Source organism: Suncus etruscus, chromosome 2 (genome assembly GCF_024139225.1).
Source record: "Suncus etruscus isolate mSunEtr1 chromosome 2, mSunEtr1.pri.cur, whole genome shotgun sequence".
Lineage (NCBI taxonomy): Eukaryota > Metazoa > Chordata > Mammalia > Eulipotyphla > Soricidae > Suncus > Suncus etruscus.
The window spans coordinates 158,919,655-158,934,260 of NC_064849.1; the positions used below are offsets into that span (position 1 = coordinate 158,919,655).

At 37.9% G+C, this 14,606-nt stretch overlaps 1 protein-coding gene and 1 non-coding gene across 7 annotated transcripts in view; both read left to right on the top strand.

The window, feature by feature from the left end:
• PAM (peptidylglycine alpha-amidating monooxygenase) overlaps window positions 1-8,755 on the top strand; it is a 190,889-nt gene extending 182,134 nt beyond the window's left edge. For 2 of the 6 annotated variants that reach the window (XM_049769116.1, XM_049769120.1), the window contains 3 exons: window positions 3,691-3,894; window positions 7,211-7,267; window positions 7,904-8,755. In XM_049769116.1, the coding sequence (XP_049625073.1) occupies window positions 3,691-3,894; window positions 7,211-7,267; window positions 7,904-8,085 (443 nt within the window). In that variant the 3' untranslated portion in view covers window positions 8,086-8,755. The remainder of the gene's footprint in view (window positions 1-3,690; window positions 3,895-7,210; window positions 7,268-7,903) is intronic. The other 4 variants (XM_049769118.1, XM_049769121.1, XM_049769119.1 and 1 more) reach the window with 2 other exon arrangements.
• On the top strand, window positions 4,732-4,838 carry LOC126003018 (U6 spliceosomal RNA). The gene has a single exon (XR_007493563.1). It is a non-coding gene; the product is annotated as a U6 spliceosomal RNA (small nuclear RNA).
• Window positions 8,756-14,606: the final 5,851 nt, after the last annotated feature.

Below are 14,606 nucleotides of genomic sequence, written 5' to 3' on the forward strand. Positions count from 1 at the left end.
CATATAAAGCAGCCGTTCTCATCCTCAATTTTGAGTTTTGGCTAATATTAAAGCATCTTTATTCCACCTTCATCCTGGATGCTCCAAATTACTGGGATTTTTAATAAAAGGATTTAAGAGAAATAACTTCAGGGCTGGAGATACAGTATAGCAAGAAGAGCATTTGCCTTGCATGTGGCCAACCCGAATTCAACACCTAATACCCTGCTTGGTTCCCTGAGCCTACCAGGAGAGATCACTGAGTCGAAGGCAGGACTAAACACTGAGCACAGCTGGTTGTGACAAAAAAAAAAAAAAAGAACAGGAAAAAGAATTTAAATAAGGACAACTTGGATTATCTTGTGCTTTGAATGGAATTCTTAGGAGCTTAGATGACAAATATAGTTTTTGAATTTCTATTCTACTTATAAAGTATTTGGAAAAATAACAATAGTTATTTTAGTAACTAAAATAGTACTAGCTAGTAAAATAGTACTAGTTAAGTAATAGTGTGAGAAAGTTAATTTTAAAATCCTTAAAACATAGAACTTCTGGGTCCAGATCATTATTACAGCGAGTAGGCTGCTTGCTTTGCATGCAGTCCTCCCAGTTTCGATCCTCTTGCTCAGTACCACATATAATTCCAAACTCCTCCAGGAGGATCTCAGTGCAGAGCTGGATATAAGTCCTAAGCATTGCTGGATGTGGCCCAAATATCAAAATTTTTAAGTTAATTTAATCTAGAATGTATTTTTAAAATATAAAATATTTGTTTTTCCAAAAGTTAGAATGCTCAGCTATATTTTTAATCTTTTGTAGTTTATGTTATGTGCCACAGCTTACAATACTATCAATATAGGGTTTCTTTCTTAAGTCGTCGCAGTTCCATAATTAGCTATTTTTAGTAGATGATAACTATATACTAGGGCATTAAGAATTTCAAAATTTGTAAAATGTACTGTTTTTATGTTAGCAATTTGTGTCCTCACGTTCAGCAACTCTATTTTTATAAATAATTCATTTAATTGAATCACTATGAGATCAACAGTTAAAAGATCTTCAAGACTGAGATTCAGTTATACAATTTGCAACACCTTGCACTAGTACATATTTCCTGCTACCAATGTCGCCTGTTTTCCTCTCAGCACTTTCTATTTCTGCTAAACTGATCTTTTAGTCTGTCACCTATTTTAGCCATAATTCGTTTTTTCTTCAGTGAAGCCTAATCCAAATTCTTCCCTATAAAATAGACTGTATATAAGTTAATTCATCCATTGTTTATCATATAAATGAGCCCACTAATAGACAATAGATATTATTAGGTAATAACTGATTATAGTCAGTCCTTTAAAATAGAAACAAGTCCTTTAAGACAGTGAGTTCTTGACTATCATTTTATATCATTGACCTATTCTCTTAACTTTTTATTACAGCCATTTATTCTAATTTCCAGTTTAAATTACAAAAGGACAGTATATAAAACCTGCAGTTATGAAAAGGTCAAATTAATTCATGATCATGAAGAGTAAACATTACACTTATATTTTTTTGGAAACAGAGACTTAGAAAGCTTACATTTGGACCTAATAGGCAAAAGCTACATTTGTGAACAAAGAAGGAAGCAATCATCTCCCTTAAATTTGTAGGCAAAGAGGTCATCTGGTAAAGGGCGATAATGATAGTATTCATAGACTTGGATTAAATGAGGATTAAATGGAAAAATACCCAACATACCATAAGTGCTCAACAGACATAATTGAAATCCTGAAGAAGATTGGTTCAGAATATTGAATCAAAATATTGAGATCTTTCAATTACGTATATGATTATTGGTCAGATAATATCTTAAGTAATTTGAGAAATAATTACTTATCGAAACATTCAGTGACCTTCTTAGCTGTGTCTGCACTTAGTAAACATAAAGATTTTTTGATTGTGTGAAGCCAGCTATCACTGTCATTTTATCAGAATCTACAGGAATCTATATAATGTGCTCTATTTTAAGGCAGAAAGGCACAACAAGAATGGGAAGTTATAGAAATGTTATGAGCCTTTGCATTGCATGCTAGAGTTTCTTTTTATACATATACAAACATGCATATACACTTCCTGAGACAAGAGTCTCAAGACTCAGTCTTATTTATTTTAAGTTTGTAGGCTCATATACTTACAAATTAAATTACATCATTTTCTCAAACCAGAGTTTCCAATATCAAAGAATATTTTACAAGTTATTTTCACCAACAAAGCAAGAGTATATGGTATATTTGTGTGCTCTTATATTTATCTAGTAACTATAGAAAAGTAATTAAAGGGCCCGGAGAGATAGCACAGCGGCGTTTGCCTTGCAAGCAGCCGATCCAGGACCAAAGGTGATTGGTTCGAATCCCGGTGTCCTACATGGTCCCCCGTGCCTGCCAGGAGCTATTTCTGAGCAGACAGCCAGGAGTAAACCCTGAGCACCGCCGGGTGTGACCCAAAAACCAAACCCCCCCCCCCAAAAAAAAAAGTAATTAAAGATAACAATTCTTTTATTTGGTTTATAATTCTAGAATCAGAATTCATAACTCCAGGGCTAGAGCAATAGTAAAACAGGAAGGGCATTTGCCTTGCATGCAACTAACCAAGGTTCCATCCCCAACAGCCCAAATGGTCCCCTGAGTGCACCAGGACTAATTCCTGAGGGCAGAGCTAGGAATAACCCCTGAGCATTTCCAGGTCTGACCCAAAAAACAAAGATATGAGAAAACAAATACCAAATATCTTCTTTGGAAGGTGTCCTAAGCAAGTCTCAGGAGGCCTGGAGGCCCCTTCCAGCAATTCTGTGGCAATTAGGGACCAATAGTTCAATGCTGGAGACCAAGAATACAATGTTGCTCAGGTTCTACAGTGCTGGTACCTAGAACACCCCAGTGATGCTCTCAAGGGTTTCTAGAGATACACTTAGTGTTTGGGTTTTTATTCAGTAGGAATTGATCCAGTATCCCCAGGTTAAACCAGAGTTTACCATGCAAGGCATGTGCTGGGTACTCTCTAGTCCCAGTACCTATTTTATGATAAATATTTCTACTAAGCAATTTTATGAAATAGAAATTATCACAGTTTTACAGATGAGCTTACTAAGGCACCAATCCTTTAAGTAACTTGCCCAAAATTTGAGCCCAGATTTCTAAAACTCCAGTATGCATAGAGTTCATTCCTGACACCACGCTGCTATTAATTTTCACTTAAAAAAATTTAATGAAGGCCGGAGCAGTAGTGCAGTGGTAGGGCATTTGCCTTGCACATGGCTAACCAAGGACAGACCACAGTTTGATCCCTCAACATCTCATATAGTCCCCCAAGCCTGGGGCATTTTCTTAGCACATAGTCAGGAGTAACCCCTGAGCATCACTGGATGTGCCACCCCCCACCCCCCAAAAAAAAAACTTTAATGGGAGAATTGTGTGTGAAATTTTAACTAAAGAGGGAATGAAGAGTGGAATCCAAGAAAACCATATAAAAAAAACTTATAGGTGGAAAAACCAGCCAAAGAATTACTCATAGCATGCTGGTAGGGTAGATCTAGATATTGGATCAAGAACCCTATGTGTCTTGAATTCAAGCACAAGTTCTTTGTGAACAATTGTTGACTGGACTGGGGAGGGGAGGGTGGCAGGTCTTGGGAATATTTAAGTCAGATGAATATTGTGAACTCTTCTTTTCCTGAAGAATCCGAGGCAGTTGTTGAAACCAAAATGGAGAACAAACCCACCTCCTCAGAATTGCAGAAGATGCAAGAGAAACAGAAACTGATCAAAGAGACAGGCTCGGGAGTGCCCGTTGTTCTCATTACAACCCTTCTGGTTATTCCGGTGGTTGTCCTGCTGGCCATTGTCATATTTATTCGGTGGAAAAAATCAAGGGCTTATGGAGGCAAGTAAAATGAGCCCCTTGAACTTGGAAAATACCTTTGAATGAGTGTTGGGCCTAATTATACTCAAAAGTTTGGTTGTGATATTTTTCAGTGTTTTTTTAATGTTCCTTCCCTTTTTAGACGTCATTGTCTTTGTCCCAAATATTGTCTTATAATTGGCCTCACAATAGCAAATATTTCTGGAGCCTTAGATATTTGAGTAGTTAGAATATAATCTTGGCTATTGCCTTTGAACAACTGATATAAGATCAATTCATATCTCCATGTGAAACTATAGTTAAAGTCCATATAAATTAGCTAATGGGTTCAGAAGATCTTTGCTATGAGAACCAAACTCAAGCACTTAGGAATCAGTTATTTTGAAATCTTATTCCACCCATCCACTCTTATTACTTAGCAATATGATCTTGGGCAAGTTACTTAATCTCTCCAAGCCACAATTTTCTCATCTATAAAATGGAGATAAAATACTTCCAAGTTTGTGTGAGCTGTTGCTGGAACAATAGTGGAAAGGATGGGTAGGGCACTTGCCTTGCACATGGCCAACCTGGGTTCGATCCCTATGGTCTCCCATGCACTCTCAGGAGTAGTTCTGAATGCATACAGAACCCAAAGTAAACCCTAGCACTGTTGGATGTGACCCCAAAACAAAAGTTAACTAATTTTTTAAAAGATTGTATGAGCATCTAATGAAATAATGTCGATAAATGAAGTAATCTACATAATTATCATGCTACCTGACCCTTAGTAAGTGCTCAATACCACCAGTGATAATAGAATTAGTTAGAATTACTAGCTTGTTAGCTTATCGCAACAAGCAATAAAAGCTGTGAGAAGTGCTCGCTTCGGCAGCACATATACTAAAATTGGAACGATACAGAGAAGATTAGCATGGCCCCTGCGCAAGGATGACACGCAAATTCGTGAAGCGTTCCATATTTTTAAGATATGATGCTTAGTGAAGTAATAAAATCAGTACAATCATTAAAAAAAAAAAAAGCTGTGAGAAGTCATAAGAATGTAAACTGGGCTTTCTCAGAAAATCAACTACCACATCAAACTATCTAGTAGTTTTTAATCATAATTTAGGTCATTGACCTTTTCTAACTGAATAAAGCACATTCCAATCTTGCAGTCACTATTTCATCAAGTTATTATAGTACGGAACACAATAACTGAGTTCCTTTCAGAATAGCCAAATTAATAAATAACCCCACCATGATTCTCAGTTTCCAAGAGCAGCCCTTTGGATCTTAGATCCTGAAGGAAACAGTCTACAGCTTTGTTGGGATAGAATCTATAGCCAGTGTGGGAAACAGCATTTATTTGATCAATCAAGAGCATCTGGTGTTATTTCACAACAAGGCAGCTGTGGCAGAGATCCAGTGCCAATGGCAAATCCTGACACAGGAAAAGACATGGAGGGTTCTATTAATAAGTTCTGGAGGGGACATTTTTGTTTTCCTTTTATCAGCAGTGGATAACGCCCTGAAAAAATATACTCAATTCTTACTTCAAAGACCTTCAATTAAGCCTCAGAATGAGTATGAAATGTTGGAGAGCAGGGAAAAAGATTAATGGACATATTTGTCTTTATGAAGGTGGATGGAAAATTGAGGAGACAAAGATTCTTGTGTTGCCTTGTTTATACATGTACATCAGCACAGATTCCTGGGATGAGGGGGCTCGGTACATTGTCAGAATAATGACTTTCTGTATGGACTTCACAGAGTAGAGGACATAACAAACAGATGCCACATAAAATTAGTAGCAGAGGGGCTGGAGCAGTAGCGCAGCAAGGCAGAGTGTGTTTGCCTTGCACACAGCTGACCCAGTTCAATCCCCGGCATCCCATATGGTCCCTAGCCTACCAGGAATAATTTCTGAGCACAGAGCAGAGAGTAATAATCCCTGAGTGCTGCCAGGTGTAGCTCAAAAAGAAAAAAAAAAGTAACAGAGGGTAGTGAGGAGTGCTGTTGATTAGCTGAGATAGGAGTGACTGGGCAGACATTTAGGTCTCTCATTTGCTCCAAAGCACACGCACTCTGACAATATTGGAATTGCACGGGGCCAGAGTGATAGCTCAGTGTTAAGGCATTTGCCTTTCACGCAGCTGATCCAGGAAGGATCTTGGTTCGATCCCCGGCGTCCCATATGGTCCCACAAGCCAGGGATGATTTCTGAGCTCTTAGCCAGGAGTAACCCCTGAGCGTCATCAGGTGTGGTCCAGAAACCACAAAGAGATTGAACAAAGTTGTGGGGAGGCCAGGATTCAGGCTGGCCCTGAAACTACCAGTCCTCCACCACATTTTACTTGGAAGCAATGCTTTTCTATATGACTCAGCATTGAATTCTAAGAGTAGATCTACCTCCTCCCTCTTTTTATATTGTTTCATGATAGAGATCATATCTGTAAGGGCTTTTAGGAGCACTTGCAAAGGCCCTTCAAGTTCTTCAGCTCTCTTTCTGCATAACAGTCACACAGCAGACAGTACAAGGCACAGAGAAGCACAGCCCCACAAGGGCTCACCCACTAGCTTCTAGAACTGAGAGCATAATTTGTTGCCTTTTAAACAACAGTCTTGAAAGATTCTTCTGATCTTTCCTTTTCCTCTCCATGCCCACTCTTGCGACTTATCTCTGTCACCTACCTGCTAGCTGTCTACATGATGCTGCCATCACTCCTACATGGAGTGAATGCTGCCCCACCTCAAAGATCTCTGGAAAACGTTCTGCCTGATTTGGCTCAAAGGAAGAGGTGGAAATAAGCCCGAGAGTACAGAGAAGCCACAGGTAGAGGAAGATGAAGTCCTTTATGGAGATTGACCTCACCATCGGGAGAGAGACTTGGGTCTGTTGGTGACTGAAAACACTCAGGGTTGCAGCTTGGTGGCCTTAGTAGAAAGCTCAAGACCTAAGATCAATATTTCTAAGTTGTGATGAACAAAGCTTCCAGATATATTATCCTAATTAAAATAATGTGTACTGGTTGTTTACTGTTATCTTCCTTACACCTACCCATCTCAATAGTCATTCTGATAGAAAAGGCTTGTCAATAATTCCTCTTCTCATAAAAGAGAATATTGAGACTTTGAGAAGACATTTTTTCAAGATTATACAGTCAGCCTGTTAGTGACATGGGCAGAGTCCTGCCTTTATCGCCATGAAAGTGATGCTTTTATTTAGAATTCCATGCAGACAGGAGTCAGGCCTTGCTGATCATTTTTATAAATTAATAACCTTATATTAAAAGCTGAGTCCATGAATTGAGGAGGATAATGGGGACTCATATTTGAAATATGCATCTTTTTCTAGCAGATTCTGAACACAAACTGGAGACAAATTCAGGAAGAGTTCTGGGAAGACTCAGAGGTATGCCTGCCACCTTTTCGAGTCCTTCACCACATTTGATTCAAAGTCAACAGTTAGGTCTTGTCTTTTAAAGAGCAAGAAGAGTTTTTGCTCGCTAGCTAAACAAACTCCCTGTGTATAGCTTAGCATTCCTCAGTGTTAAATGCAAAAGGCATATTATCTGCAACTCAGCCCCCAGCTTGCCATTCAATTTTATCTTCTTCTCTTCTGCTGCCTTTTATCTGGCTTCATTTGTCTGCAGTACATTCTCTGTCACTTCTGTCAGCATGTCAGTACTTGTCATAGTGAAATGACCTTTTCATAAAATCACTGAAATGAAGAGTTGCTCTGGGGGATAGCAATTCCAGAGAGCCTGGAAGAAGCAGAAGGTGAAGAGAGTATCTGAAATGATTCTGCAGAAATACCCAGTCCAAGGAGCTGCGTTGGTTTTTGTTTTGTTTTGTTTAATCGGAATGAACCTGTGGCTCATCTTTATTCTGCAGCCACAAAATTTCTCCATGTGGCATTTTCTTTTTAACAATTACCTGTCCTGTGTCCATCTCTCACATCCTCATTTACAAGGAGACTTGCCAAGGAAACTAGGAATGTGTCTGTGAATCTTAACTTCAGTTCTCTGTCCTTCTTTGCTCCCTGTAGGAAAAGGAACTGGAGGCTTAAACCTCGGAAACTTCTTTGCAAGCCGGAAAAGCTACAGTCGGAAAGGATTTGACCGCCTTAGTACGGAGGGAAGTGACCTAGAGAAAGATGAGGATGACGGAAGTGAATCGGAGGAGGAATACTCAGCTCCTCTGCCTGTGCCCCCTCTGCCCTCCTCCTGAACGCAGCCAGCCAGGCTTTGAGTGAGGGCAGAAAACCTGCTCCAGTTCAGTTGCCAGATTCTTCTCCCTTGAGCACGTTTAGCATTTTGTGTATTTAATTGTAAACTGTACTAGCCTATGTGGGACTGTCCACATTTGACTTCCTTTACTTTTGCTTTAGTTGGCTTCAGTTTCTAGTTAACAAGTTTCCTAAAAAGTCATTGCAGTGTCATTGTCTTCATAGGAACATAGACTAGAGAGACAGTCCTCTTCCATCACATTACTAATTTAATGGTGGAAGTTTGCTCACTGGCATTGTTCAGCCTTTTGGGTAGGTGTAAATAGAAGCCCATTTTCTGCTTGAACACCATATTTTCCCTGTAGCACGACCATTGCCAATGTCTTTCTTTGGTGCCTTTTCTGGTCAGCATTCTCAGCCTGTGGCAGTAAAGAGAACCTTTGTGCTACATGACTACAAAGCTGCTAAATCTTCTTCTATTTTTTTAAAATCACTAACATTATATTGCAAGGAGAAAAAGAAAACAAAGTCTCTATTTAAATTTTTCTTTGAAGTTCCTTTTTTGGTTGGTGTGTTGGGGGGATGTCTTATTTTTAGATGGTTACACTGTTAGAACACTATTTTCAGAATCTGAATGTAATTTGTGTAATAAAGTGTTTTCAGAGCATTAGCTGTCAGAGTGTATTTTGCAGTTTTTGCAGATTTGCAGGGTTTTATATACAGTGTTGAGAATGATTATACATGGCACCAAGAACTTGGTTGTGTTAAACTTAAAATACTGGTTCTATAACCAGTATTATATATTTGTAAAAAGCCAAGAACTAGGCTTTTTTAATCTGTTTAATAATAAAAAAAAAACACTTTCGTGAAAGGTGATCTGAGCTAAGAGAAAAACTACCGTATTTTCCGGTGTATGAGACAACCGGGCGTATAAGACGGCTCCCTAATTTTGCAGTTAAAACATAGATTTAGGCCTATATTCACTGTATCAGACAGAACGCTCCTGTGCTGCAACTGTATGTACCACAGTGAGCTGATCACAACAAGCAAAGGTCCAAAGGTTATACTGTAAAAGACTTCCTCTCTGACTCTGGCCAAGCTGAGCAGGCTTTTGACAGTGTAGATTCGGGTCCAGAACATTGCATGCATAAAAAGCCTGCTTGGATTGGCGGAGTTAGAGAGGCGGTCCGAGCAGCCTTGTAGGGATTGCTCCCTTATCATAGGCTCCTTTTCTGGCAATTCCCTGGTGGCGTCAGTTAATCTCCCCCAGTACATGAACCAAACAACACCCCATCCTCGGACCCTAGCACTGAACCACCAACACGGTTAGCTGGGTTTTGCCAGAAGTGGCACCCAGATCTCCTGAGTACTGTTTGGAAGCACCAAGAAAGAGATCTGGAAACTCTGCGGCCTGATTTTTCTTTTGTTTTGTTTAGTGCCATATTGAAACATTTTTGGGGGATATACTCGGCGTATAAAACGACCCCGATTTTCGGTTGACTTTTTTTTGTTTCAAAAGTCATCTTATAAGCCGGAAAATACGGTATGTCTCAAACTATATATACAAATTATCCATCAGTTTAGCTAATAATAATTTAACTCTAATGTCTGTATGCTCACCAAAATAGACCTCTCATGCTGACTAACAATTACTTTTAATTATTTTCTCATAATCCTTAAAAGCAATTCAGTAAGAAGCTGATAGTTTTATTTTTCATAATAACTAGGTTCTATAACTCTTTCTTCAAAATGCAACTTGCCATTTGGGCCAATTAGTAGTTGAAATATCAGAGACTATATTGACATTTCACAAAAGAAATATTCAGGGTACTTGGCAAAAATTGTATGAGAATTTTAAGAAGCCTAACCAAACTTTCCCTCTTATGTCAGAGTAACTGATAAATTTCTCCCTTATGTCAATGTAACTAGTAAGTTTGTCGTTCTTATTTTCTTTTCTTTCCTTTTTTTTCTTTCTTTTTTTTTTTTTTTTTTGGTTTTTGGTTTTTGGGTCACACCCGGCATTGCTCAGGGGTCACTCCTGGCTGTCTGCTCAGAAATAGCTCCTGGCAGGCACGGGGGACCATATGGGACACCGGGATTCGAACCAACCACGTTTGGTCCTGGATCGGCTGCTTGCAAGGCAAACGCCGCTGTGCTATCTCTCCGGGCCCAAGTCGTTCTTATTTTCAACATCACCAATTCTGATCTTTACTTGGCCATTATCCCCAGATAGATAATTCCCATTATTAAGTGAAGAATACAAACAAAATTCTTCTAGGCCACTTTTACTGCATTAGTGGTAAATACATCGGACTCACAGCAGCAAACTCTGGTACTAACTCTCTGACATGCCAAAATTCTCTAAAAACATCAAAGACAAAATAAATTTTATTTTAACAGTCACTATGCTCAACATATCTTTATTTTTTTAATTACATCTGAAGACAAGCATCATCCACTTGGTGTGTTTTTATAGTACCATGATTTATTTAAAGAAAATATATTTATTGACAGATATGTCCATTATTATGTTACCTCCCTCCATAATCTAAAAGTTTTTAAATACCAAACACAAAACTGTTATTTATTTATTGAAAATACAAGTTTGAAACATAAACATGAACTGCACACTGTACAACTTATAGAAAAATGTGGTCAAGATTAGAGATAGGGGCCAGAGAGATAGCATGGAGGTAAGCCTTTCATGCAGGACGGTGGATTGAATCCCGGCATCCCATATGGTCCCCTGTGCCTGCCAGGGGCGATTTCTGAGCATAGAGCCAGGGGTAACCCTTGAGCGCTGCTGGGAGTGACCCAAAAACAAAAAACAAACAAACAAACAAAAAAAAAGATTAGAGATAATGGACCTTACAAAAAGGAATCGCTGGTATGGAGGTCACAAGGGAGATCCAGGTGGTGCCAGGTAACCTGGATGTATCCAGACACTGTTTAATATATACCATAAGAGAATAATCTCAGCATACTTTTCCATTTTAAGGGCCCACATTCATGGAGCTGCTGTGTACCAAATTGATTTGTTATATTAGTTTAAATTATGTTATAAATCTTGTATAATAACACATAAGGACAGCAATTTCTTCATAGTTAAAATGTGTTGAAAACATCATTTATACACTTTGCGTACTAAATCTTTAGGAGCTATGTCTAGACCCCAGGGCATATGGCAGTTATCAGTGTTAATAAGGAAGCTCAATTTCTAGTTGTTTTTGTTGTTGATTTGAAGAATATCCAAAAATTCTAGGCCAGTAGCATTCCCATAGCAGTGAAAGTGAGAGTCCCTTTCTCCCCACATCCATGCCAGTACTGGTTATTCTTGTTCTTTTTGATGTGTACTAGTAGTCTCAGTGGTGTGAGATGAGATCTCATTATTGTTTTGAATTGCATTTTTCTGATGAGTAATTATGTGGAGCATTTTTCATGTGCCATTTGGTCATCTAGATTTCTTCTTTGAAGAAATGTCTTTATTTCTTCTCCCTGCTTTTGAATGGGGTTAGATGATTTTTTTTTGCTAAGCTCTACCAGTGTCTTATATATCTTAGAAATAATATATCTAAGATATAATATGATTTCTTAGATATTAACCCCTTATCAAATGGGGATATTTGATGAATGGTGAATAGTTTCTCCTATTCATGGATAGTTTTTGTTTCCTAGTCACCATTTCTTTTTAGGTGCAGAAGTTACTCATTCTACGTAGTTCATTTGTTTATCATTGCTCTCATCTATTTGGCCAGTGGTGTTTCTTACTAGAAAATGCTTTAGCTACAATGTTATAGTAGAGTCTTCTGCTTACATTTTCCTCTGTGTATTTTAAGGTTTCAGCCCTAATACCAAGTTTTCTAATCCATTTTGATTTGACTTTTGTGTATGACATTAAAGAGAGGTATGTAGCTGATCAGTTTTTCCAACTCCACTCATTAACAATACTTTACTAGGGCCCGGAGAGATAGCACAGCGGCGTTTGCCTTGCAAACAGCCGATCAAGGACCAAAGGTGGTTGGTTCGAATCTCGGTGTCCCATATGGTCCCCCGTGCCTGCCAGGAGCTATTTCTGAGCAGACAACCAGGAGTGACCCCTGAGCAATGCTGGGTGTGGCCCAAAAACAAAAACAAAAACAAAAAACAAAAGAACAATACTTCACTTGTTCCATTTCATATTTTATGTTCTATCAAAGATTTATTGCTTAGGTAACTAATGATGAATCTAAGAATATTCAAGCCTTCTGCATTCCTATATTCATTGTAGCACTATTCACAATAGCCCAAAGCTTGAAACCCAAGGGCCTAAGAACAGATGAGTGAATAAAGAAACTATAGTACATCTATACAATATAATACTAAACAGCAATTACAAAAAATGAAGTCATAAAATTTTCTTATATAGATATGGATATAAAAAGTTATGCTTAGAAAAATGAGTCAGAAGGAGAAGGGTAAACAAAGAATAATCACACTCAATTGTGGGATATTAAAAAATATAGTATGGTAATAATATTCAGAGATAATAGAGACTAGTACCAGTTTGTGGCAGAAAGCTTGCCACAAATAGTGTGCAGTTACGGCAGACAATGATAGTTTGACATGATAGAATGATAGTGTGACAATGATAATTGAAAATGATCACTCTGGACAAGAATTGGGTGCTGAATGAGATTAGATAAAGTGATGGCATGATACTTCTTCAGAAACAATATTGTAAATCACAGTGTCTATAAAGAAAATAGAGGGCCCGGAGAGATAGCACAGCGGCGTTTGCCTTGCAAGCAGCCGATCCAGGACCAAAGGTGGTTGGTTCGAATCCCGGTGTCCCATATGGTCCCCTGTGCCTGCCAGTAGCTGTTTCTGAGCAGACAGCCAGGAGTAACCCCTGAGCATCGCCGGGTGTGGCCCAAAAACCAAAAAAAAAAAAAAAAAAAAAAAAGAAAAGAAAATAGGGAGTGAGAGAGAGAGAGAAAAAGAGAATTAAAAAATGTCTGCCCCAGAGGCAGGCAGAGGGTAGGACAGGAGAGAAATTGGTGACATTGGTAGTGAGAAATGTGCATTGGTAAAGGGTGTTATACTTTGTATGACTAAAACTCAATCATAAACAACATTGTAATTGTGGGAGGAAAAGCTAACTTTATTATGAACAACTATGAAACCATGATGGTTAAATAAATAAAATAATTCAATTAAATGATGTTTAAAAAATAAATTGAATAAAACACATAAAATGTTTATGGACCTAGAAAAAAGAATTCTATAAACTAAATTTTAAAATAAAATACAACAAAACAATCCAACTTGTATTAAATCTGAGATAAAGACCTTTTCTTTTTAAAGAGTACTAACATATTGACTGGTATCATTCATGATGTACCAACCTCTGAGGTAGCCACTCTAAACGGAAGTAACATACTTAAAAGTGATTACATCATCAACAATAACAAGACCTAAAACGAGTTGTTTAACACCTCATTATCACCAATAGACAGATCCAGTAGGTAGGACACTAGCAAAGACAAATTCATAATCTTCCACACTTTAACCATGATGATCTAGTATATTTAAATAGACCCATTACTACTCAGGAAATTAAAATGATAAAAAGGCCTAAATGAAAAACTAGAAGAACTAGGACTAAAGGCCTATACAAGGCCTTCAATCCCTAAAAGCTGAATATACGTTTTTCTCAAATGATATAGAACCTTCTCTAGGATGGACCACATTTTAGGACATGAGTCTTACATAAAGTCACAGATATAAGGACTATATCAAGCACCCTATCAGACCACAATGCCACAGAGATCAATATTGTTTTTAAAAAGAAGATGTGGACAAAAACCTAACACCTGGAAACTAATTCATATGCTGCTCAACAACAGCTGTGTCAAAGAGAAATAAAGAAAAAGAAATAGATTCCTTGAGACAAATGATAATGCAAAAACAAATTGCCAAAATCTATGGAACATAGCAAAAGCAGTAACTAGGGGGAAACTCATAGTAATACAGGCCTACATTAGGAAAGAAAAAAAACTTAAAGAGATACAATAAATATTTGGAAAAACAAAAGCAAAGGAACCCAAATACAAGCAGAAGGAGAAAATAAAAACCAGACCAGAAATCAACTATATAGAAAAAAGTAAACAATACAAAGAACTGAGGAGACCAGGAGCTGGGTTTTTGAAAGAATGTGCAAGACAGACAAACTGTTGGCATGACTCACAGAAAAAAACGGGGGGAAAGCTCAAATAAATAAGATTAAAAATGAGAGAGAGATTACAACAGTACCCCAAGAAATATACAACATCAAGAGAGCTTGTTATGAACAACTGTACTCAATTAAGCTAGAGAACCTAGAAGAAATGGACAGATTTCTGGGAAAATATTATCTCCTAGTACTGAATGAGGAGGAAGTAAAAAGCATAAACAGTCCAGTCACAAGAAAGTAATTAAGAAACTCCCCCAAATTCAGGACTAGGCAGGTTTTCTTTTTTTTTTTTTTTTTGGTTTTTGGGCCACA